We start from the raw sequence: 26,299 nt of genomic DNA on the forward strand, positions 1-26,299 counted from the left end.
AGAAATTAACACACACCGTCCCCACCCCCCACCCCAATATTTACATTAAGGTAACTGCACACAATAGCACTAGAACTTCCTTTTTAAGACCCAATTCAGCAAATCATTCATATTTAGCAAAGCATTTTAGCATGCATGTTAACTGCTTTGCTGAACAAGGATGGACAGAAGCATTCTGTCATCATCTCTGCAGACAACATAGTAAAAATGTACTTTTAAAGACCTAGCAGAATTGAGATCATCATAGAACATAAAAAGAAATGGTGCGGGTACTTGGAATTCAGAGTAGTTTTTTTGTTTTTTTTTTAAATGAACAAATAATAGCTAGAGATTGGTAATGGGATAGGGACCCCTTTTTCTTTGTAGGTCACTGGTTCGTATCAGTGGTCTGCAAGTCAAATTTTTAAGCACTGAAAAAAGCAAAATTGTAGATTTAATAGTGACAGTCTTTTGCTTTCACTTAATTGTGTCTTTTCTATTTTTAGGAATGCTACTTATCTCTGCAAAAGACATTGCTACCATATTCCACAGAACCTTTGAACTAGGAAAAGTAAAGGTTGAGTCAGCATTTCTGTTATAAAACCCCATTTATAATCTAGGTGAAGTGCAACATGTGCATGGGTTCATTAGCCTTTAAAAAAACAAAAAACAAAAAACCTACTCCTACAGAAAAGCAAAGGAAGTCATTTTACTTCTTGAGGAATCTTTTCTTTTTGTTACCAAAAGAGACCAAATACTGGATGTCTGAAAAGTGGTTATTGAATGACAATGAGCAATTTTATTTCTTTTAATCTGTTTATTTCTTTATAACTTTTAATCTGTTAGTATCACAAATGGTGAGACTGATATGATATTAAATGAGGATTTAGACAACAGACTTCAAGTCAATAATGTGCATGTGCATAATATACACATTTTTAAAAAACACATGTCCATCCAATAAGCAAAAAAGAAAGAAGCTGGCCTGTTCTCCTAGGTGAATTTTTGTAACCATCCATGATGGTGTAGGGAGTACTGAGGGTGGTGGACTAGATGACCTCTTTAGGTCCCTTCCAGCCCTACATTTCTATGATTCTGGGATGGGAGTTCTCCCCAACAAAGATAAAAATATTTTTCAAGAGGATAGTAATGCTAACTTTATAACAAAATAAAAAATTAGGAATTCAAACCCTGCATAGCATTACATTCCAGATAATATCACAAGCTGTGTGGAATTTAAAGCGTGTCTGTGTGCATGTTTCAGACAGTACTGTTAGGTACCGTTTAAGAGCCAATATTTAAGGAGGCTTTAACACAGCCTCCAATTTTATGCCAGAAATTTTGCAGCCACAATTAACTGTGGTCATAATTTTTGGGACATAAACAACTATAGATGACTAAATGCCATCATTTGGACTATCAACTCTGTCTGTAGGAGCAGCCAAGTAGATGTCAAAACATTTGCACCTGAAATTGGTACATGAAAAACTGCATCTGCACTTGATTATGATCAAAAAAGATGATGAACAGTTTTTAAAGCTTGCCCCCCCTCTATCTGTGTCAAGATGGAGCAAGACTGATGGGAAGTTACATACCATTAAGGAAGACAAGGAACACATTTGGATATGAAAGTTCTTCTCCACATAGTAAGTTTACATCTTCTACTCCAAGGTTACTGGCTAATTTAATAATTGGGCCATCTTCCATATCAGTAGTAATGTGAGTCATCAGAGCTAGGTTTTTAACCAAACCACAAGCCTAAAAAACAAATATGAACAAGTTAATCCAAAGCACATATACTGATGTTACAAACTGCACTGTTTTTAATATAATTCTGTAAGTATGTACAATGTGTATTACAGCATAAGTGATAGAAATTAGGTTGGATACAAAATAATTCCTTCTAGGAAAAAACAGCTTATAAAAAAGAATCTGAGAAGAAAAAAATAGAAAGTACATTCTAATCATCACACTAAAATTCCATATTTTAGAATTCAAAATTGAAGATTTTAAATTTAAAAAGCGTGACTGCAAAGCTGCAGCTATTTTTCAAACTATTACAATGTAGTAGTATTAAATTATGTAGAATACAAGATATATGCAACTATTTTAATTCCTATTGAGATCAAATTTTATTTTTTTGGAAGGTGCTAAACTTGTAAGCTATAAAATAGACCTTATTTATCTCTCCATGTAAAAGTTTCTCTGAAATAGAATAATGCATCATTTAAAGAAATACAATAGAAAAATGACTCAGTATTATTAAAGAATTTGAAAATATGTAATATAGGCCTTTAGTCTGGCTGAAAACGCATCCGTTCTTTTATCTATATATAAGGCTGTTTTTATGACTTAAGATTAGGGTTTCACTGGTAAAATTAGAATTAACCAATGTGACAATAACTTGTTAGGATGCCAAATGTATGTTTATATTATTCATTGTAATCAATACCAAATAAAGGTACAGCACTAAAATGGCAGCTTTTAAAGGAATCATAACAAAAGCTGTTTTGTCCATATGAAGGTATCAGACATCCCATATGCCGTAAAGTAAGCTTTAAGAAAATAAAGATACTACAGCAGTTTCTGTAATAGTCACAAATTATTTACAATAACCTCTTCTCTGAAAGTCTAAGGCTCAGGCTGACATGGCAATCTCACAATAGCAAGACACATTCATTTACAGCATAAAGGGATAAGAGTTTAAGACTCTTTGGACCCTTCAGCCCTGGCTGGTAGAGGGCGCAAGATGAGCTTCCAAAGAGAAGACGGTGCCTGATGTCATTCTGTTGCAAATCCAGATGAAGAGCTCCATATAGAGTCCCATCCAGCTCACCTCAGCCAAAAAGACGTCTGCCGTAACAGGGAATGGGGAGTGCAATGAGAGAGGACTGTGTTGGGGATCAGACGGCACATCCCCATGTGCCTTAGCTTTTCACTTGAAGTGGAGGGACAGACAATAGTGTCTCTGAATATGCCCCCTTCAACCTTTATATATTTTTTTTAATTAGGACAGCGATACTTAGAGGCAGCAACCAAGATCCAGAGCTCCATTGTGCAATGTGCTGCATGCACATAGAAAGAAACAGTCCCTGCTCCACAGAGCTTAACATCTAAATAGGTAAAACATATAATTATTCCCATTTTACAGACTGGGAACCAACGCACAGAAAGAGTCAATGACTTGCTCCAGGTCTCACAGAAAGTCCGTGGCAGAGGTGGGGATTGGTGCTTACTTGCAGCTCCAACTTGTGAATTTTAAAAGGGAAAAAGTTACCAATCTCCTGGCGGTAGCCTGCCAAATCTAGGCGGTTAGGTAAGCAGGAAGCTGAGGCTTAGCAAGCTGGGCACTCAGTGTTCCCTTGCACCCTGCAGCAGGAGCTGGGAGAGGGGGTCAGCTAAGCATAGGAAGCAGTGGGAAAGGGGAAACTCAGATATCTGTCCCCCACTCCAGAAGCAAAAGCACCAGCCCCTCTTCCACTGTGGGAAAGAAAGGGGATACACTTTGGGGAACAGAGAGAGTGAGAATATAGGGAAGAAGGAAAGAATGGAGATGACTTTGTGGATGGGGAAGAAGTAGAGCAGTATAGCAAGAAACCAAACTTCAAGCATCAGCCAAAGACTGCAAAAGATTCTAGAATAGGGCAAAGTAGATAAAACAATGAATTAAGTGCTGATCTCACAGGAGGGTTAAGAGAACTTGTGCTACTGGGAGCTTCACGTGAGTTTTTGAGTCAGTCCTTTGGGGTAATGAAGGACAATTTCTCTTCCCCATAACATTGTCAGCAAAGCTGATCCTCTGATATAGGACTGTCTGGTTCAAAAGACACTATGCCTGCCTCCCTGGGTGTTGGGGGGGGAGTGGAAAAGTGAGGGTAATAAAATGCAAATTCCTTACCTCTCCTTCAGGAGTGTCTGATGGGCAAAGCATACCCCACTGAGATGGCTGAAGAGATCGGGGGCCACTCACTTTTCTTGTCTTTTCAAACTGAGAAGAGATTCTTGTCATCATTCCCAGAGCAGATATATAAGACAAGCGGGACAATACCTGTGTCACACCTTGGCGGTCCATTTTGAATCTTTTCAGTGACCAATTTCCCTATACAGCAAAGAAAACATGTATTCTTTCAAAATGTTACCATCCTTGACCCCTTATCCTGACCACTCATATTTCTTTTAGAGTAGTGATACTCAGTCCTCAGTGTTTCAGGAGCCAAATTAGCAATCAACATTATTCAAAAGAGCCACAGGAATTGGAATTCATTGTTTTATTGACTATTATTATGTATATATGTTATTCTCACAGCAAAATGACTGACCAAGTATTATTATTTTATCAACTATAACTGGTTAATAGAGAAAAAGCATCCTGATTGGTTAATAATTAAATCACTCAGTGTTTTACCATCATGTGCTGCAAAGAGTCGCAGGAGACACATTAAAGAGCCACTTGCAGCTCTTGAGCCTCCATCTCAGTATCCCTGTTTTAGAGTATTTCTGACAAACCAATTGAGGATCTCTGCATTGCAGATGCTCTGCATTTTATAAACAACTTTCTACTTCCTTATTTGCATCTAAAGATATTCCCCAGGCTAGGGTCTAAATTGCATAGTATATTACCGCAGCTCCCATTGGCCGGGAACAGTGAATTGCGGCCACTGGGAGCTGCGGGCGGCCGTGCCTGTGGACAGTCAATGTAAACAAACTGTCCCGCGGATTACCCTGACGGGCCGCGTGTGGTCCGCGGGCCGCAGGTTGCACACCAATGTCCTAGAGACTGTTCAAAAACTGGGGGCATAGCACTGATCCTGTGGATCTGCAACATTGTACCAAACAGAATTTGTTCTGTGTTTACCAGGAAGATTCCAGGAGAATGAACGTTCAGTGTGATTAAGTGCTTGGATTGAAGAGGAAAGTCAAATGAGTGTAGACACCATCAAAGCTGTTCTTTTGCTCGACTGATTAACACTTGTTCCGTGTCATATGATAAACTCATTCAGAACACTAAGAGAGTGGGGTGGGGGGGGTAATGGGGGGGTGGGGGGAGAGAAATCCTCCACCTTGGCAAATATGCACATGTTGCTGTCAAGTCGGAAGCTGACAACAGCAACACCAGGACTTTTTATTTATTTTTTAAAGAAATGTACTTTTGTCCTTTATAGGAGTCTTTTAAACAAGAAAGAAAAAGAAAAAAACCACACCACGGAAGTGACACAGTTTTTAATTTTGAAAATATGATGACCTTTGCTATAACCATGTAGAAAAAACACTGTACCATTAATTCAACTATGTACAAGTTACTATTGCCTGAAGGAGACCAATGATCTAAATTTACAACCTGAGCTTGCTCTGCTGAAAATTACCCCAGAATTAGGATAGGTCAGGACTGCAAAACATGCAATCTCTCTCGGTAAAACAGACCAATTTCTTAATCTCTGGCAAGAGTATCACTAGTAATACCTCAGAGAGGGATGTCGCTGGAAGCAAACATGAAATTGAATTTAAGCTAGCTGATGCACTTCCCTCTGGTTGTGACTACCACACCTAGATTAACAGCTTGGGTCAGGTTGGCATCAGTGGCAACTGCTGTCCTGCATTGGGCTAACAGCCCTTTCCTGAATCACCACGTACGTGTTGCATTTCCACCCATCCACTTCTTTTCAGTCTGTTAGGGTATGTCTACACAGCAGCTGGGAGGTGCGAGCCTCAGCTTGGGTAGAGCTAGCACACTAAAAATAGTGTGTCCACAACAGCATGGGCAGTGGCTTGGGCTCGCTGCCAGAGTCCTATCCTGCCCAACCTCTGCCACACGGCTATTTTTAGGCGCTAGCTCGAGCTGAGCTAGCGCACATATGTCTACCTGAGCTGGGAACTACATCTCCCAGTTGATGTGTAGTCATACCCTCAAGTAGGGAGAGATTCTTGTTCATGTTTGAGTGGGAAGGGACCCAGTGATCCAGCATGAATTTTTGCAATGGTGTCAAGTAGGACTTGGAAAGATCTATGGGGACGAGAGACCCACACATCATAGTCCGAGCAGATTATGTACAGTTGATTCCTTTGTCATCTGTGTTTGACTCACTAGGTCTCTTGGTCTCCAAGAATTCTTCCTAGGGCAGAAATGTGTTGTCTTTGTTGATATATAACAGTACTTGCTGGTGAACTTTTAAACTGTGACCGCATTTTCCTTGCAGATGACCAAGAATCAGTAAATTAACAGAAGTTTTATCTTGGTCTCCATAATCAGCTCCAAGTCCCTCCTGCATTTGGCTTGATGAGCATGTCATCCCAGATAGGTCAAAATAGATACCAACAGTGTAGAGGTCTACACTTTCTTAAAGACTCTGGGGGCAGAAAAGAGTCCAATCAGACGTGTGTCTTGTATTGATATGTTCTGTCATAATAGAAGCAGAGGAATCTCAACTGAGATTTTCATATAGGCTTTGTCAAGTCTATCAACATCATGATATCCTCGGGATTACTGCAGCTATGGAATGGAATGTCTTTGTGGAACTTCAAGCCCAATATTGCTCTGATTTCTTGGGGACAACAAAGATAGATTGCCAAGAGCCTACTTTGTTCCCCTGTTGGACAGACTCCAACATCTCTATTGACATTAGGTATTCTATGGCACAGAACAGATTGCAGCATTTCTGCAAATTCCTGGATTTGGGAGACTATATGAATCTGTTGTTAAATTCAACACAAGTTCTGGGACAATCTCTGTGGGGAATTTCCAGAATCCACTTGTTGGATATAGCATGTTCCATTCCATTTTGAAAAGAAAGATTCCACCACTAATTATGTAGGTCTGTTTACCCTAGCTGTCATCAGGCGGTCTGGTATAGGACTAGCTGGTTGGAAATATGGCATACATATCCTTCTCTGCTGTATCTTCCTCTGTTGAAACCTGTGTCCTTTCTGGGGAACTCTTTCAGAAGATGCTAGCAAAAGAAATTCTTGACTTAGTTTAGGACCTAGTTGCCGGAAATCATTTCAGAGGGTGGTTTGTTGGGCTTCTTAAAGTTAGAGTTGTTACTATCAGAGGGGTAGCCGTGTTAGTCTGGATCTGTAAAAAGTAACAAAGAGTCCTGTGGCACCTTATAAACTAACAGATGTATTGGAGCATAAGCTTTCGTGGGTGAATACCCACTTCGTCAGACGCATGTAATGGAAATTTCCAGAGGCAGGTATAAATATGCAGGCAAGAATCACTCTGGAGATAACGAGGTTAGTTCAGTCAGGGAGGGTGAGGCCCTCTTCTAGCAGTTGAGGTGTGAACACCAAGGGAGGAGCAACTGCTTTTGTAGTTGGCTAGCCATTCACAGTCTTTGTTTAATCCTGAGCGGATGGTGTCAAATTTGCAAATGAACGGAAGCTCAGCAGTTTCTCTTTGAAGTCTGGTCCTGAAGTTTTTTTGCTGTAGGATGGCTACCTTAAAATCTGCTATTGTGTGGCCAGGAAGGTTGAAGTGTTCTCCTACAGGTTTTTGTATATTGCCATTCCTAATATCTGACTTGTGTCCATTTATCCTTTTACGTAGGGACTGTTCAGTTTGGCCGATGTACATATCAGAGGGGCATTGCTGGCACATGATGCCGTATAGAACACTGGTGGACGTGCAGGTGAATGAACCGGTGATGTTGTAGCTGATCTGGTTAGGTCCTGTGATGGTGTCGCTGGTGTAGATATGTGGGTAGAGTTGGCATCGAGGTTTGTTGCATGGATTGGTTCCTGAGTTAGAATTGTTATGGTGCGTTGTGTGGTTGCTGGTGAGAATATGTTTCAGGTTGGCGGATTGTCTGTGGGCGAGGACTGGCCTGCCTCCCAAGGTCTGTTACTATGTTATTCATTATGTATGTTCAGTATGTTGTTACTATGTTATTCATTTTCTCACTGTCCAGCAGATTGAGCCAAACCTTGTGGCTACTTTGCCTACATATCTCCGAAGTGCAAAGCTACTGTCCTGGCTGTGATGAAGGACATGGCCAGGTCACTTGGTGATCAGACTGTAGATTATTTTGTCTTTTGGGACCTTCGTTCAGTTCCTTAATTTAGACAATGGCTGCCCTGGAGAAGCATGTGGAAACTGATGAAGCTTGAAGTGAGGCACAATCTTACAATCCATAAGGTCCTTGTGGAGGAAGTCCTCCTTCCTCAGGAATGAAGTCTTGGATGTGGGCCACCACTGCTACATCTACTTTGAGTAGAATAAAGGAGCAATATTTTTCTTCTGAAGTGCACAAAACTTGCCATATTGCTATTAGGCAACCCTTTTCTAGATGCTCCTAGTCTCTGAATGAGGTTTTCCACAGAGGCATGAATGGCATTTCATGGTACTTTGGGCAATACAGAAGAAGCCACATTGTGGCTACAGGATTCAACTCCTCAGTCTCAGTTTGGAGGCCAAGCGCCACAATTACCCTGTGTTTCACAGACTTGAACATCTCAGGCAGGAAGAAATACTCCTGTGTTTCTTTAGCAGACTCTTGCACTCCTATTCAGACAACACCCTCTCCTCACCAAATGAGCTGTCTGAGGAGCAAAACCTTACTGAGGAAAGGGTGACTGCATATGTTCCACCTTTTGGATTCCTTAAGCCTTTGGCCATTTAGAATGCATGTATTTCTTCCTCACTCTTTCTAATACAGAGAGGAAGATTCCCATTGACTCAACCTCAAATTCTGGTCACTCTGACTAATCCAGTCACTACTTGTTCTTCTCCAGGATCTCATCTTGATAGCCCACTCTGTGTACTCTTGCTCTTCATCCTCACCTGAGCTGGAGAAGAATAATTCTCTTGGCAGGCACTTAGATGAAGGAGAAGCAGCCTAGTTTGAGAAGTTGTATGGACCTTTAGAAACTATGCAAACCGAACACTGTCCAGAAAAATGAGTGGCAGGTGACAGTGTGTAAATGTAGATGAAACAGTACAGCAATAACATTCCTATAACAAATAAGAAAAGCATGATCTTTCAGAGTAAAGAGACTCCTGGTTAAGACATATCTTTTCATTGTCCCAAGAGCTTGCAAACATACAGACTTAGAAATGTTTTAAGCCTGTAAAATTACTGCATGTTCCACTTATTCCTCCACCCCTCCTTTTACTTTTGGAAAACAAAATATAAAGTCTGTAGTAAGCATCATTGAACACCACGTAGATGTCTGAAACAAGAATGCTATGGATTCTTCTACATGCTGTGGGTGTAATTATGAATCTGCAGATCTATTCCATGTTCTCGGGGACTATCCTCAAAAACTTTCTGGTGAGATTTGTTCTACTATAACATCAGTCTTGGAAACAGAACTTGTTTAGTTTCCTGAAGAGTATACATTGAGCATTATTCCTGGGAAATTATTTCCAATGGTTCAGAGCAGATGGCTTTTAATTGCTTGTGTGGTAGTGGGGAAAAAAATTCTTAAAACAGTGGAAGGAGGAAGAATTTATAGTATATACTGAATAGTTGGCAGATTTATCTCTGTCAGCCCAAATGCAAAAACTGGCATCTGCTAGAAGAAGCCATTAGGATTTAGAAGACAGATCTGTCAGTCTTTTTTAGTTATTTGCATTATAAGATTTAACTATATTTGGTACACTCAAAATTAAATACAAGATGAGCTTTATAATTGGAATCTGCTAGTTACAGACTAAGATGTTTTTGCATGTGATTTGTAGTTCCAATTTTGTTTTTAAAAACTGAAGAAAAACTCAACCTGATGCTAAGCAGAAAAAAAGACCAACAATTCCCAAGGTTGTGCAATATGTATTAAAAGTTATTTTTTAATTGTTAACTGTTAGACTACTTTGAATTAATCTATTTTAAAAAACAGAATTAATTAATTAATTCAAGGATTTCAAAATGCTTCATTATTGTTAGCTAAACCTCAGTGTCCCTCGTAGCAACCTCATTTTACAGTTGGGTAAACTGAGGTTCAGATCTGGAGTTGCATCATTGTGCTTTGGCAAAAATTAAAAGTACCTACTTGGATTTTGTTGAGATGATAAACAGCAAGCAACTAGAGATCAAAACACCCTAAGAAGCTTATAGAATTGATCTTGTTACCAGCTTTCACCCAGTTCCCCTAAGCAACTCTAAGTTGTTCAGAACTTCTGAGTTGTACATCTGAAGAAGGTTCACCTCTGACCCCAGGTCCTTTTAACCAACAGGAAACAGATACATGGGCTCCAGAGTAAACCACATGTACACACTGAAATTAATTAATTCTTTAGTTCTTGGATAAATAGTATTACAAAAAGCACCTAGCAGCTTGCCCAGTGTTACATGATAAGTCAACATCAGACAGAAACAGAACACAGAAGTCCTAGTCCCCTAGTACAACCAGTAGACTGCATCATTACTTTTAATTGCATTCACCTGTGAACAAAAAGAAGCATGGTCCCTTTAAAAGGTCCAGAGCTATAGCAGATCTTCTGTTTTACTCAATTAACAAACTAGAGCTGGTTGAAAATTTGAGTTTTTGAAACTGATAATTTTTTTTTTTTTTGGCAAAAAAAAGTTGAAGTTTTTTCTGCATTTTTCAACCAGCTCCATCAGAAATATTGTTGTTTGACATCAGATAAATCTAGGTGCCAAGTACTCACCATGAATCACTGACGTAAACAAAATGTTTTTTGACAATTTAAAATGTCTTAGTTCTCACTGTTCGTTTCAGTAGGACTTCAAAGTAGTATACATTGATATAAAAGTATTATGTTGATCATTATCTCCCTCTTAGTGAGCTCTTACAGCTTTATTCATGAGAGTTTGATCACTTGAATCTATAAAGAATATTAACAGCTTTATTTTCATGACCAACGTTACTGGAACCACCAGGACAAAAATAACTCACCCATTCACCCCAGCCACCACACCCCCTACTAAGGCTGTTGAGAAACCCCACCAAGCAGCAATAAAACATAGCACTTACAGTAGAGATGGCATTTACCATGCCATTGGTGATCTGATCTTGACGCATATGCTTCACTACATCAAACTGGGCTGCTCTCTGCTTTGGAATTACCTGATCAGCAATCTTTTTCATTTCAGAGTTAAATTTTTTGAACAAATCTTCAAAGAGAAGGGAAAGAAGCTGCAAACACAAAACAACTGGATTTAGAGTGAATAGTGAGTGACTTTTCTTCTTTTGACAGACCAAAAATGATGCATTTTAGGTCATCAGTGCTTACTAGTACCAGCTTACTAAAAAGGATAAAAACTGTATATTCAGTACCTAACTTTTTGGTGAGAAGGCTTTGTTTCTCTTCATTAGAATAAAACAGAAGACCAGATTAGAAGTAATTTCAAATCAACAAATGGCCCAGCACACCTACTCTTTTTTGATTTGTCTGGCTTTCTCCTTCACCATACTTCTCTTTTCAAAATTGTGAGGCTGCACTAGACATTTATTGATTAAAATCCTTTTTCAACCTGGTTACATTGTATCTCATGAGATCAACCACCACTAAGGTGTGATTCTCCTGACAACTACTTTTCAAGATTTAAAACAATGGCTATATAGAAATTTGACTGCCTTAACATCCAGCCCCGAACTCCACTGCAGGAGCAGGCATCCTCAGAGAAGGAGGGAACAGAAAGACCCTCTTAAGGATTCTACTTGTACAAATAGCAGCCCCTTTCTCCTCCCCAGCCCCCCCTCTGAAGGGCACCTTGGAAGCTGGGAAGAAAGATGCTGTGTGTGACTGCCGTTGCGTGGAGCACTTTTAGAAAGAACCCCAACAATACGGATTTTGAGGGTGGTGCATGGCTGGCATGGTCAGACCGAAGCAGGGAGGGGCAGCAGACAGTTACCATAGCTATTGCAGAGAAGAGTTGGGACAGGTTCTTTCCTTTCAGTGACTCCTGGCCAGCTGCCAGGAACTGCCCGCTTCCCCTCTGGCTGCAGCTGAAACTCCTTTCCCTCATTTCTGACGGTGTAGATCTGAGATGAGCTAGACTTGGTACTCTCTCTGATGTACATCTAATCTCCTGTTATTCTGTAAGCTACCTAGCCTTACAGCCATGGACAACTGATCCCCAATTTATGCAAGTCTCCATCTAATTCCATATTTATTGTCTATATTCAAGTAGCTCCTGCAATGTGCCAAACCCTGTCCACCCACGGAAAGATATAATCACTAAAATGAAGAGCCTACAGGTGGGTACACGAGTTACATACCAAGGGGATTGGGATAAAACACCATGGTATAAAAATAATTATTCAACACTGCTCCTATTTATTGGTTCCCAAACCCCTCCTCTTCTTCATATATGCTCTCCACGTATTTTAACGTTTTATACAATGATTTCTTCTGCCTTTTGTCTATTATGGAGATGTCCTCCATGATCTGAAGGGTTTTTGTTGTTGTTTTTTGCTCTGCTATTTGATTGTTTTCACAGCTTTCCCAACCTCCTCCAGTAAACACTAGTGGTTTCCCAAAATACCTAAATTTGCATTAAATGATACATTGTCAATGTTTACAACGATTAGTTTTCCAAACAAGCAGTATAAATTCTAAAATTTGGCAATCCTATTCTGGGATTCTGTTTTACAGCAACTCAAATGTCAGAAAGACTAAAAATGCACTAGCTACTGAATGCCAAAAATGGTAGTTCCCAGCCTACAAAGCATTGTAGTGTTGAATAAACTGGGTAATCAGCAAGCACAGCTAAGACATTCTGGAGTCTACTGCATAATTTAATTTCTGTGTGTGCAGAATGAAACTGAATTATAACTGTCACCTCTGAACTGCACATAATGCCACTGCCTCCCGCCTTGCAAGCACAGAGCCAGCCACTCACTTCTCTCCCAACAAGAAGGGCCACCCATTCTCATCTGCCATCTTTCCACCAACATGCCCCAGCTGGGCTGCCCAAAGCATATGACCTATGCACAGTCAAAAGCCACTGGAAATCATAACATCTGAAATCAACATGGTCATGCCTCCATTTTGCTGACATCTTACATGAATCACACAAAAAAACAGAAGCATGAAAACTTCAGAAAGTCATTTTAAATTCACAACCTTGATGTGGTCTAACTTATAGGTTATCAGTTCAACAAGGAGTCTAAAAACTAGTAGCTTTCACAACAGCAGCCTGAGTGATTTGAATACTGCAGTGCTTCAGGAGTACCAGGACATTTAATAAAATCTCTCTCTCTTTGGAATCAATCTGAAGATTTTTTTTTTTTTAATGTTTCCAAATTAAAAGTGATTTTCCCAAAACAGCTGAGTTCTCCCAAAGCACAACTCAAGCAGCCGAGGACAAGATTGTTACAAGCTTTAGGATCCTGTGAGATCCTAATGCCTAAACCCTAGGCCTTCTCCCATTGAAATACAGGGCAATACCTGGCAAATACCAGGCTTTGAAAACAGCAGGATTGGGTACCCTAGACTAAATTCTTCAGGGCAGGGAGAATATTTTCTTATATCTACGAAGCACTATGTAAGCCAATGGTACTAAATTAATAATTCTATATGTTAAATGCAAAATCACTTAGATTTACCTTAGCACCTAAGGTTGAGAATTTAAATAACCTGAAGTAGTAAATAAAGTTAAGGTTCCTACATCACCATACGATTACATCTCTTAGCAGTAAAGGGGAAAGAGTGACTGCAAAGTTTCAATATACACATGTGAAGTATTTACTTGAATCTTCCTTTTGAATATCCAATTTCTCTATTTGATTTTGTGTTTCAGGGACGATATCTTCCTCCCATCTTGTTCACCATATATTAAAGGCCTCAGAGGGTATGTCTACACCAGCAGTTCTCAAACTGTGGGTCAGGACCCCAAAGCAGGTCGTGACCCTGTTTTAATGGGGTCGCCAAGGGCTGGTAATAGCCGGGCTGGTAATAGCCTTGCTGGAGCCCAGGGCCGAAGCCTGTGTCCCACTGCCTGAGGCTGAAGCCCAAGGGCTTCAGCACTGAGTGTGTGTGTGTGTGTGTGTGTGTGTGTGTGTGTGTGTGTGTGTGTGTGTGTGTGTGTGTGTAGGGGAGGGGGCCTCAGGTTACAGCCCCCCCGCTTAAGGCTGAAGCCCTTGGGATTCGGCTTTGCCCTTCCCCTCTCCCCCAAGAATGGTGACGCTCTGGCTTTGGCCCTGGCCCCCCTGCCCAGGGCGGCAGGGTTCAGACAGCCTCAGGCGAGCTCAGGATTCGATCTTCCCTCCTGGGGTCATGTAGCAATTTTTGTTGTCAGAAGGGCGTCACAATGCAGTGAAGTTTGAGAACCCCTGGTCTACACTGTAATCAAAGACCTGCGGCATGGCCACAGCTGGCTTGGGTCAGCTAACTCAGGCTTGTGGGGCTCAGGCGGCTGGGCTATACAACTGCAGTGTAGATGAGCTGTCTCAGGCTAAAGTCCATGCTCTGAGACCCTACATGGTGAGGAGTTTTAGAGCCCAGGCTCCAGCACGAGCATATACACTGAAGTTTTACAGCCCTATAGCCAGATCTCTGTGAGTCCAAGTCAGCTGACCTGGGTTTTGAGACTCAGTGCCATGGGTGTTTTATTGCAATGCAGACGTACCCTTAGGGAGATAAATTCTGAACACCTTAGGCTAAGGAAACATCTCTATGTCTTGCCTTGTAGACCCAGCAAGTGTGTTGTCTGAAGTGGAGCAATGCTTATAATATTACCTTCTGAGATCGTCCAAACTACTTCATCTGCAGTCCTCAGAAAAACAGGGGTCTTGCTGGGGTTTGTATCTCTTTTCTGTGTAATTGCTTACAGAGGGAATTATTGGTCAGATGTAGTCTGGATAAGAATTTTCAGCCATGCCCTTTTCCGCAGAAAGGCGTGTTAACTTTTCCCAGTAATGCAGTTTGTATAAGCACTACTCTTATTTACTACCTCTGACCAACAACATGCCTTGGTTACCATGCAGCCCTATCAGGCCCTCTTAGCAGCACTCTGAGAAGGGCTATCACCACTTGCAGCTTGTTCAAGCAACCCTGAGTACTATTTATTTATTTATATATTTAGAGAGGCTGGCAAGGTGTACTCCCCGAGGGAAGAGCTGAACCTACCAGCAGTAGAGACAGTTCTTCTCCATTGCCTTCCCCAGCCAGAAAGGGATATGGACAGAGCTGCTGAAAATTATTTGTCAAAACTGTTTTGATGGAAAATTGGGTCTTTGACTAAATGAAATTTTTCACGAGATGTCTTTCGGTTTTTGGCTGGGAAAACATTCGTTTTTTCAATGAAAAGTCAAAATTTTCCACAGAAAACAAAAAATGTTTTCTGATGAGCTTTAGAGAGGGATACAAAAAGGACCCCAACACCTCCAGTATCTCAGCAAACATTTCTGGCCTAAACTCAAATCAGAGAAGACTGTTTTTGTTCACTCCAGATCTTATCTTGCATCCAGAGAAGCAAACAACTCAGCTCAGATCCTTTTGATGCATAAAAGTAATAAAAATTTCCTCACAATGGAAGGGGCATTAATCCACCTGAGCAAAGGCAGCTTGGATTAACTAAATTGGTGACAACTGCAAGCAAATTCGTTGACTGAGATTTTGCAGATGCTAAGGTCAAGACCAAAATAGCTCAGTGGTTTAAGCATTGGCCTGCTAGACCCAGGGTTGTGAGTTCAATCCTTGAGGGGGCCACTTAGGGATCTGGGGCACAATCAGTACTTGGTCCTGCTAGTGAAGGCAGGGGGCTGGACTTGATGACTTTTCAAGGTCCCTTCCAGTTCTAGGAGATAGGATATCTCCATTAATTAATTTAAAATTCTTGAATCCTGCACAGCCACCACATCACAGTTTTTTTTAAAACCAACAGAGTCATCATGAGATTCTTGACAAGAGTGCTTTAGCCATCTTCCCTCACACTTCATCCATTATGGGTCATCTGTAAATAAACATGACTTGTATGAAGACAAAGCCAGTAGACAGGGCATGGCTGATGTGGAGCAGCTATGTAATAATTTTATGAATGCTGCACATGACCTAGCTATTGAGATGGAGAGTAGCACTACATTGGTTTAGTGCAGGGGTTATCAAACTTCATTGCACCGCGACCGCCTTCTGACAACAAAAATTACTACACAACCCCAGGAGGGGGGACCAACGCCCAAGCGCGCCTGAGCCCCACCCCCCAGGTGGGGAGGCCAAAGCCCAAGCCCCACTGCCCTGGGCGGGGTAGATCAAAGCTGAAGCCTAAGGGCTTCAGTCCCAGGCAGGGGGCCTGTAACCTGAGCCTTGATGCCCAGGGATGAACCCCTCAGGCTTCAGCTTCAGCCCCTGGTGGTGGGGCTTGGGCTTCAACTTCAGCCCCAGCAAGTCTAAGCCAGCCCTGGTGACCCCATTAAAATGGGGTCCTGATCCACAGTTTGAGAACTGCTGGTTTAGTGGAATGTTTATTATATGCCTATATTGCTTTAATTACATGAGGGTTGACACCAGGAAGAAGACAGTAGCTCCCAGATTAAAACATCCCAGCACACACTTGAAAGACAACAGGAAAGCTCTTAGTTAATGGATCCTACATCCTATATCCAATGAAGTTGCAAGACTTGTTCTGCCAGTGCTAGGAGTTAACAGATCAAAGGGCTATAAACAGGTAAAAGTGACTTGGTCCCTGAAGGGACAAGGTGGGTGGCAATCAAAAACCTGAGCAAGATTTAGAGAGAGACTTCCTGAAGCAAAGATGCTGAACTGGGTTGTGAGTTAGGGGAACAGACTGCCACCCAGACCCTAGAGGTCTTGGGATGTCTGTAACAAGCTTAGACCTACCAGTTTCCTCTTGTGGAAGGGGAATAGACTTCTGGAAGGCTAGAGATGCATATAGCATGTTTATTGTTTTAAGACTTTTTTTTCTGAAATGCTTTGGTTCTAAACAGACAATACCTTGTTTTAAGATGGCTGTCTGGTCACTGGACACGACTGGTCATAGCTCCCAGAAAGAAGAAAATTGCAGGTACTGAATCTAAGTTGGACCTGCTGAGGTAATCATGGTTAGCACCAGGGGACTGCAGCCCAACACCACCTGACAGTGTGAGAATCCTGTGATTCTACCTCGAGAGAGGAGACAGCTCAAGACCTGAGATCGGGGGAGGGGGCAGAAGGGGTGCATTCAAAGAGACCAGGACGGGCCAGAGGTGCAATTAGCCTGTTAATTTACAGAAGCAGCTAGATGTTACCCTATCAACAGCAGAGGATAATAATAATAATAATAAAAAAAATCATTCCAAAATCTTGACAAATTGGTCTGCTGGATAAATATTATCATCTCTTAAATCCCTCTGGAGGCATCTAAACAACCTTAACTCTGCAGGGCAATTATGCAATAACCTTGATAAAGACATTTTAGTGTTTGTGATTCCGGAACAGTTTAAATTTATTTTTAAAGTCATTAGGTTTTTTCCCCCCTCTTCCCCTCCCATATAGTATCATTACAGAGGCTATATGAAACCTCTGCATTATTCTGTTATGAGAACTGGGACCAAAAAATACATGTTGACACTGGGTGCAAAATTTCTTAAAGGGCCCATTTTTAATTTATTTTAACTAACTAACAGATTTACTTAAAATTTCCCACAAAATTCATTCTATACCCAAAGAGTAAGTGCTATCATTTTGGGAAGGATACACTAATACATAACAAAATGTTTGAATCTCTGCTTTAAGGCTTGTCCACACACTATGGGGGTTACAGCAGCTTACAATGGCACCATAGCTATGCTCTTGTAACCCCATAGCATGCCATAGATAAACTCCTTCTGTTACTATTGTGAGTTTCTGTCACTGTAGTAACTCTGCCTCCCTGAGCTGTGGTACCTAGGGGAATGGAAACATTCTTCCATGGACCTAGCCGCATCTACACCAGGGGTTTAGGCTGGCATAGCTACAGCTCTCAGGGGTCGGACTTTTTCACACCCTTGAGTGCCGAAGGTACATTGATCTAAACCCCAGTGTAGACCAGGCTTTAGTGCAAAACTCAAATCTTGACTATGGAACCACAGCTGGTGCCTCCATAACAACAGTTGCTTTTTGGCTCAAAATCATTCTACTTAATTTTAAAAGTCATACAGACCATACTCTTAGGGAGGAAAATTTTTAACTGGAGTCTTCAAAGTTATACCCCTTTACTGAGAATGATGTGTGAGTGGGAGGGAACAGTTTTGCAATTTGTCCCCCTGACAATTTTAAGGATCAAGGGGCTTGAGCCAGCGTCCACTGAAGTCAAGAGTATTTCCATTGATGTAAATTGGCTTTTGAGCATACCTTAAAATGAATGTCCAGTAAAAACAGAATGTTTTAATTAGCCAACTAGAAAAATATTTTCTGCACTGAACCTGCTGATTGAAAAACAAACACTACAATTCCACTAAAATCTTCAGTGCCAGGAACTGTAGTGAATATGGACACAAACCAAATCTCTTTTTCTTTGAGGTAATAAGTAAGTTACATCCTAAGTACACAGACTTTAAATTTTCCAGCCTAAAAGCCTTACACACTTTGCTAATTTTTGTACTTTCACAGCCTCTCTGTAAGAGCAGTGAATATCTGCAAAACAAAGTCTCACAATAACCACATTATTTAGGTCAAGAGTAAGTGATTAAAAGAAAAGGGATGGAATGCCAGTGATAATATTCAATACATTTCAGAGCTAGTCCAAGGCCTTTCAGCCAGCTTAAGACAGGAGCACTAAAGAGCAAATTATATTTAAGAAAAAAATACTGACAGCTCATCAATTGATTGAAAATCCTAAGGAAAAAAATTAATAAAGAAGTTAAGCTGCTGAAATACAGTTTCACCAATTAGCTTAATGTCAGAGAATTCTAATTAGGCGCCTTGAGATTGTTATTTAGTGTTTAAGCCTTTAGAGTGCCAAATTCTCCTTTTCACACAAACTGGTTGCAAAATTAAAGACATTAGGCAGCCTTAATTATATTATCAGAACAGCTGGGATTAGGCAATCTCTGAAGTCAAGGCGGTATTCTTTTGTCACAGGGTAGAAATCCCTTGCTTTCCAGGGTGCCGGATTTTGGTGCTGTTCCATATCTCACCCATACAAAGCTAGCTGCATTAGAAACAAAAAAAATTGAGGACAAAGAACAGAGTAATGCTCAGCAAATAATGAACACATTAAGGAAAGAGAAAAGGTAGGTGAAAAGATTAAGCCTGAAATCAGTAGGTTTTGCTAACACCTCTGCTGGCACCTGGCCTACCAAGCCTCTAGTGGCAGAAAGACTAAGAGAAAGCTCTGTAAACCAGCTTGGCTAGTGGATACAACTCTGTTATCTAAAGCTAAAGCACATTTCATACTCCCTTGTCCCATGGGGTGTGAAATTAGCAGCTATTGTTTTCACACATTTTTATAAACACAATGCCTTTTATGTCTTTACATTGTTTAGACCGCTATGTTTTCCTCTTCACACGGGGATGCTCTTTTTTATTCAAATCTTTAAGCAACAGGATTTTTATTCCAGAAACACAACTAGCATTTTAAAAATCTCAGCCCGTTTAGTTACATAAACTTCAGCTAATTGTAAACATTTTAAAACTCACAAAGAAAAAGTGAAATCTCATCCTGTGCTTTATTTTATTGTTTTAGTCCCCAAGTACAGGTAAATCAAGCTTATGCTGATAACATGTGTTGGGGAGGGGAAGGGGGTTAGAGGAAAGAGCGGAAAGGAGAGTCAAATGCTCAGCTTCCAAGGATCATTTAGGAAATCCCAAGGGAACTTGAACTACTAAATCAAATGGTACAAATATATGCAATCACTGCAAAGCTATCCATGATGAAATAAACTACTATGCATTGCCTTTGTTACAATGATCTTCTGCAATTAAAAAAAAAAACCTTTCCATTTAATTTAACCAACTTTTAGAGAGACAAGGTAAGAGAGGTAATATCTTTTACTGGACCAACTTATATCTTTCACTGGACCAACTTGTGTTGGTCCAGTAAAAGATACTACCTCACCCATCTTGTCTCTCTAATATCCTCGGACCAACATGGCTACACTACCACTTTAATCAACTATGGCTGTTTTAACATTTGCAACCAGAATGCTTTTGTTTCAGATTGCAGAAAGGTTGTATTTATGTTTTCTGTGATTCAATTACACCAATACAAATAATCAACCTTCAATCTATTTAGGTAGGATGGATGTAGTGGCAAATTAATGATTGCTTTTACTGGTTAAAATACTACAGCATTAATGTTACATGTTAAGGCTGCAGTGGTGCCTTCATTATAACCTTAAAACATTCGGTCAATTATAATATTCCGGGGGGGGGGAAATTAGCTTTAGGCTGAAGTTGTTCGATGCTTGTGTAAAATCAGAAAGAACTGTGTTAGGGAGGAAAGTGTGGTAAATTTTTGTTAGCTGTATGAAGAAAGGGCATTTTTTACACTATGCCTGTGTGTGTGTGTGTGTGTGTGTACACAATTTTTCCAGTTTGCCTCATTATATACACATCAGTCTAAATTCTTCATCTATGGTCTAAGAAACAGAGGTGGCACAACATAAAAACACATGTAGTCCTTAAGTGCTGTTATATACCTGAATACACTGTTTTAATTTGTACCGAGTCACGCAATGAAGTCCAACCTCAATCTAAACTACTTCCTCATCATAACTAAATAATAAAATGTAAAATAATGTAAGTTATACTAGGGTCTTGGCAACTAAAGTGGTCAATGCCCTAAACTGATAGACATGTAGACAACTAACCCTTTTTATGAGGAGCAGGCAAGGACATGCAGCACAGAGCTTATAGCCCAGAGGGAGGGGAGCTAAGGCTGCTTTAAGCCATCTTTGCACCTTCCCAATCTGAGCTGCTCCTGGGGCTGGAGAAACCCCCAGCATAACTCAGACAACCCAAGGGGCTTGTCTAAGTTATGGCAGCCTGCTGGGGCAGTTCTATGGGCTGCAGTACTGCCCCAAATCTCTGCAGGCCTGCAGCACATTCCTGATGTGCCCACCTGCCTCCAGTCCCAACCCCCACACCAGGGCTTGCAAGGGGATCCTCAGAAGACAGCCCTTATAGCTGTCTTCTGCAGTATGTGTACCAAGGGAGTTCTCCTACAGCCAGCCTGAGGCTATTAGGGCCCCCTTACACCGCTCCAACCCTATTCCCAGGTGTAAAGGGGCAGAGTGAGGGTGAGAATCTTACTTCAAGTGTTTTATATTGTTTAAGGCCCAATTCAGGGAAAGCATACCTCGACCCTACATCTTTTTTAAAGTAAAAACAAAAAACAAACAAAAATCACAAACCCAAAGTGGGGACCCACCTGCCCAGCCAATTCCAATCGCTTGTTTCCATAATAGTCTCTGTCATCTACTTTGTTTTCTCCTTGGGCCAGAATTACCCTGCGGACCATCACTGCTGTGTAGATGCACTTGGCACGGAAATGAAATTCTTTTACCTGTAATCGAAAAGGTTAGAGAAAAATGTTGATATCACGCGACCAATTGTGCTGTTCTGACTCAAAGATCCCCACTTAAACCAATGGGGAGTTGAGCCTGAGTGAGGACTATAGAATGGGGCTTGTTTTACATTATGAAAGCCACCAAGAGAAACCTTAAATTATTAGGAACATTGAAAGAGAATTTAAAATGAAATAGATTGGAATAAGTATGCATTTCAAATATGTTATTATGGCAATCCTTTGAATTGATATCTGATATTGTCTAGCTATGAAGAAAAAAGTTTGCAGGAAATGGAATAATTCACTACTGTGGCATTTTGTAAACATAAGCAACTATTACTAATGAATTAAAACAAATGTTTTCCTTCTATTTGAGGCTTATTCACTTATTTCAACTACACTGGAAATTAAGACACATTGCCACACACACACACCTTGGCCCATAAAGCAAGTTTCTGTCCCATATCCCACCAGTAAACTCAATCCTGAGTTAAGAATAATTATTTTCCGCGCTGTTTCAGATCTATTTCCCAAACAGAGATTTTTCAATTGCAACAAGGAATAGCCTTCAAGACTTCCCATTTCGATTTAGATTCAGCTTGAAAGTTATAGTGTCGGAGGTAAGACCAAATCTACATTGACACCCTTAGAATAAGCGGCGAGACTTTATCTTCCAAAAATCACTTATTCCCCACCCCCACGATTTGGATAAACTCTCCTTTGAAGTTCCTGCACAACAACTTTCTCTCCTGTGTGGAAGGCTGGATGAAGCTCCATTCACAATTTGAGAATGTTGCTCCTTGATCCCCCACTTGTATGGCTTGAGGTTTTCCAGACTATATCTCTCAATCCAACAGCCACAGAAACTTCGTTTTGTTTTAATCAGAAGTGAAGCCATATGCAATCAATATATTGCCTGGTCATCACTTTAAAAATACTCATAACTGGGAAAATAGATCTTAAAATCTTCATTGGAGAGAGGAGGACTTTTCTGTTCTGTATGTTTTTCAGATTTTAGCTATTATACTAGCAGACATCAATAGATTCCCAGAAGAAATGTATGTTTGAATGTTCCTGCACCATTTTTTTAAAAGAAGACTAGCAATAAAATATTGTGTTTAGCTGCCCCCATTCCTCATAACTGTTCTAATCTAGGAAGGGCTTCCATATTCCTTGGTCACTTTTTTTTCCTCTACAAAGGAGACCTTTCTTGCAAATATCACTTCACTTGCAAAAAAATTGTTACATTTGAATATTCACATTCAAATAGACAAATTCTAATTTAGCAACTACTGATCCACAATATAGTTCACCTCATCACGCTATTTTAATAAAGTTTAGGCTCTGGCACAGAGTGTGCTTGGAAAAAAATCCCTGCAAAATCAAGACATATTTGCTGGAGGACTGTTTATTTCCTCCACTATACTTACTCAACCTTTTCTCAAGTGAGAGGAAAGAGAAAGCTACAGAGACACAGTTTTATCTTTTACTTAACGGAAAAGGATACGATTTCTTTAAACACCTATTTCACTAGTGAGCTTCCTCCCCTTTAGAAATAAATTGTGAAATTTATCTTAAAAGTGAATTTTTGTACTCATATAATGCCAGACTGATGACACTTTCTCCCACAGAGGAGCTACAGTACACACAGATAGCCCAAACCTCTCCTCTTGTACTTTAATACTTGCTAGGAAGATTACCTCTAGGGGCAAGAGGCCAGCGTGCTCTACATTCTTGACTTCGCTCACGATTGCAATGAGTGCTAATTATGGTGGTGGAAAGTCTTCCCCTATAAGGTTGGCTGCTATGAGGAGACTATACATCCACTTTTCTGTTGAGAAGCCTGGAATGTGGGAACATGGTGACTAAGGTCTCAAAACGCAGACCTCTTTCCTTCTGTTTATCTCAGTAATTCTATCACACTCATGAAAGTGGCACTTGAACTGGCATCTGGGGCTGCAGCTTAAGGCAGCAGGACCTCCAGATGGAAAACCCAGTGCTAGGGTGTCCATATAAAAAGTAATTAAAACAACACACAAACCAACCAGTTCAACATTAGGTTTTTCTAGCAGTTCTGTTCAGACAGACATCTAAAGATTTATTCTGGGTTTGTTAGTGTAACCTACATACCTCCTGGGTGTGGTGTTCTGTCCCATCTAGTGGCACTGAGACCACTTAGAGAGACAGGCATATGGCTTTTAGCTCATGCACTAAGCTCCAGAGGTCCCAGGTTCAATCCCGCCCACCGATGACTGGGGTCTGTTGGTGTTACAAGTGGGGGTTCAGGATTTCAACTGGGAATGTGCTTCCTCAGTTAGGGGAAATATGTAACCCACATACCTCCTGGGTGTAGTGTTCTGTCCCATCTAGTGGCACCGAGAGAGAGATTAATGAGTTTGCTCTACAGCCTTACCTGTCGGTGTTACATTAGCTTGCATTTTTCCACTTTTGTTTTTGCAATACCTTCATTACGTCTTATATGAAACAGGAAAGTCAAATACTAATATTTTCTAGTCTATACCATTGAAAGATCTCCAGAGACATTGCAGAGGGCATTATCACAAATACATATAAGTACTCCTCCTTTGAATCCCTTCTCAATACCCACTTCTGCCATGACACCTACAAGGTATCAGCCAATATTTAATGGGCAGCTAGAAAAAGTAGATATTTATATAATTACAAAAACTAATTTTAAAACATAACATTGTGTATAAAAATTGGCATTTGATAGTCTCGCTCTCCCTACTCTTCATATGTTGCTCATCTTCTTAGATTGCAAACTCTTTGAAACAGGAATTGTGTCAATCTCTGTTTGCCCAGCTGCTATCACAGAGTCCTAATCCTAACTAGGGCCTTGGGGTGCTTCTCTAACATAATTATACATATTTTAAAAAATTTTTTGAAAATTGCATCCTTGGTGAGCATTCCTCCCAATGTTCAGACACAATTTCCCTTCTTCACTTTTCATCATTCCACCTGTGTATTGGTTTGCAAACAGTATTGGAAAGCAAACAGTAAAATAAATAAATAAATTTTAAAAAATCATTGTTTAAATAGATTGAGATTAATCTGTTATACAAGCAGGATCTGTTGCAGTTCAGGTTAGAGTCATACATAGCAGTTTCTCCCCTAGAGTGTCTGCAAGCTTCAGAGGGGATGTCATTAGATGAGTATGTGGTAAAAGGAAGAGCTCTACTTAGTGGGCTCTGAAAGTCTCTTAGGTCTCCTGGGCACTTCGCTGTTCTTTTTAAGGTTTTACTGGTCTACTACTATGAGATTCTTTCAGAAGTCAGCCAAGTTCTAAAACAATTTCAGCAGGCTCTCTTCTGAATGGGAAAGTGCAACAGGTTACTTAAAAATTTTAGCCATTGCATTAGAAGTCTTACTCTCTTATAGGATTCATACTAGTGGAAAACTTGTTTCACCCCCCAAAATAACATTTTTTCAAGTTAAGGGAGACACTACATACAGGAACATGTGTCAGGATGGTTGATGCTAGCAGCTCTCGTGCTTCCTCCATCTTCGTTTTCTTTGGGCCTCCCCACATCCTCTGCCTTCGTACCTTGTTTCCTATGTACTTTAATGCCTGTCAAGCGAGTACCACAGGTGTGTTTAGTACTAAGAATGTCATCTATACATGTACACAGATTTTTCACAATCACTGCAGTTTAGTTATTTGTCAGTGGCATAGCTACATAGTGAAGTCACTGAAGTGAAAAACACCACGTACTTTAAAATAAAATACCTTTCATTCATGAGCATCACAGAAAGCTTCATAGGCGATCAACTTAATATACATAACTGACAAATAACATACTGTACATTCAATATTATACATAGGTAACAATAACATCTGTGGATGAATAGGGAATGGTGAAAGGGTGTAAGTGCCACAATATAGGGAGAACAACAAGGGGTCCAGTAGCACCTTAAAGACTAACAGATTTAAATATAAAGAGAGAATAAACCATCATGGGGACATGAGGAGCATGGCTCCACATGCCAAAGACATTCATTCCCTCCAGTTCACTTTTCATCCCCAACTCCTTCTGTCTAGTCTGTCAGTTTCATCCAGGTTAACATAAGAATTGCATGTATCCAGAGAAAATTACAAGTAAGATTTATTTCCTTTCCTGTAGTAACCACATCTATTTAGGTATACACGGCTTTTATTACCATAGTGGAAAAGCACCTGCTAATCCAGTCATGGATTTTATCCTCACACCGCCCCCGTAAGAAGGGCGCTATCACCCCCATTTTTACAGAACTTGGGCACAGGGCAGATTGAGTGATTTACTCAAAATCACACAAGGCGTCACGGCAAAGCCAGGAACTGAACCCAAGTCTCAAGTCCCAGACCAGTACCCTATCCATTAGGCCATCCTTCCTATGCTGTCCAGCCACCTTCTTCCCCAGATTTCATGGCCTCTCTACTCAATGTATCTTCATTCCATTTGGTATTTCTTGCATGGAATGTTTTCTTTATAGGGTTTTGTTTTTGCTCAGCCAAGTTCTAAAACAATTTCAGGACATGTTTCCATGTCTCCATGTTCCCCCTGAAGTCTTCCCTGTTTTATTATTTCACACCCCTACTTAAAAGGGTTTCTATGCCGGTCCTAACTGTGACAAATCCAAAAGGATGAAAAATAGAAAACAAGAGATCCAGTTTAATAAACTCAAGATTAATTATGGAAAGATTTGATCATTTTTATAATGCAATACCACAGATAAACTAAGTTTTTGCAGCTTGGTTTTAACAGATCAATAAGTACACGATAAAACAGATACAGCAGTATGGCCTCTATTCCAGCTAATTAAGCTGTTCAGACCGAAGAGAATTATGGTCCATCCTTAACTGGTGGCTATTATTACTGGCTTTATGCAAAGGATTAGAATTTCAGTAGAGTTCATGCACAATGAAAGCACTTGCA

At 40.4% G+C, this 26,299-nt stretch overlaps 1 protein-coding gene across 1 annotated transcript in view; it reads right to left on the bottom strand.

Moving 5' to 3' along the window:
* POLR3B (RNA polymerase III subunit B) overlaps nucleotides 1–26,299 on the bottom strand; it is a 134,641-nt gene that overhangs the window by 70,784 nt on the left and 37,558 nt on the right. The window contains exons 11-15 of the mRNA XM_065407048.1: nucleotides 24,838–24,954; nucleotides 21,228–21,362; nucleotides 10,909–11,070; nucleotides 3,878–4,078; nucleotides 1,575–1,737 (exon numbers count right to left, since the gene is read on the bottom strand). Coding sequence (XP_065263120.1) covers nucleotides 1,575–1,737; nucleotides 3,878–4,078; nucleotides 10,909–11,070; nucleotides 21,228–21,362; nucleotides 24,838–24,954 — 778 coding nt within the window. The remainder of the gene's footprint in view (nucleotides 1–1,574; nucleotides 1,738–3,877; nucleotides 4,079–10,908; nucleotides 11,071–21,227; nucleotides 21,363–24,837; nucleotides 24,955–26,299) is intronic.

The sequence above is a fragment of the Emys orbicularis genome, chromosome 1 (genome assembly GCF_028017835.1).
Source record: "Emys orbicularis isolate rEmyOrb1 chromosome 1, rEmyOrb1.hap1, whole genome shotgun sequence".
NCBI lineage: Eukaryota > Metazoa > Chordata > Testudines > Emydidae > Emys > Emys orbicularis.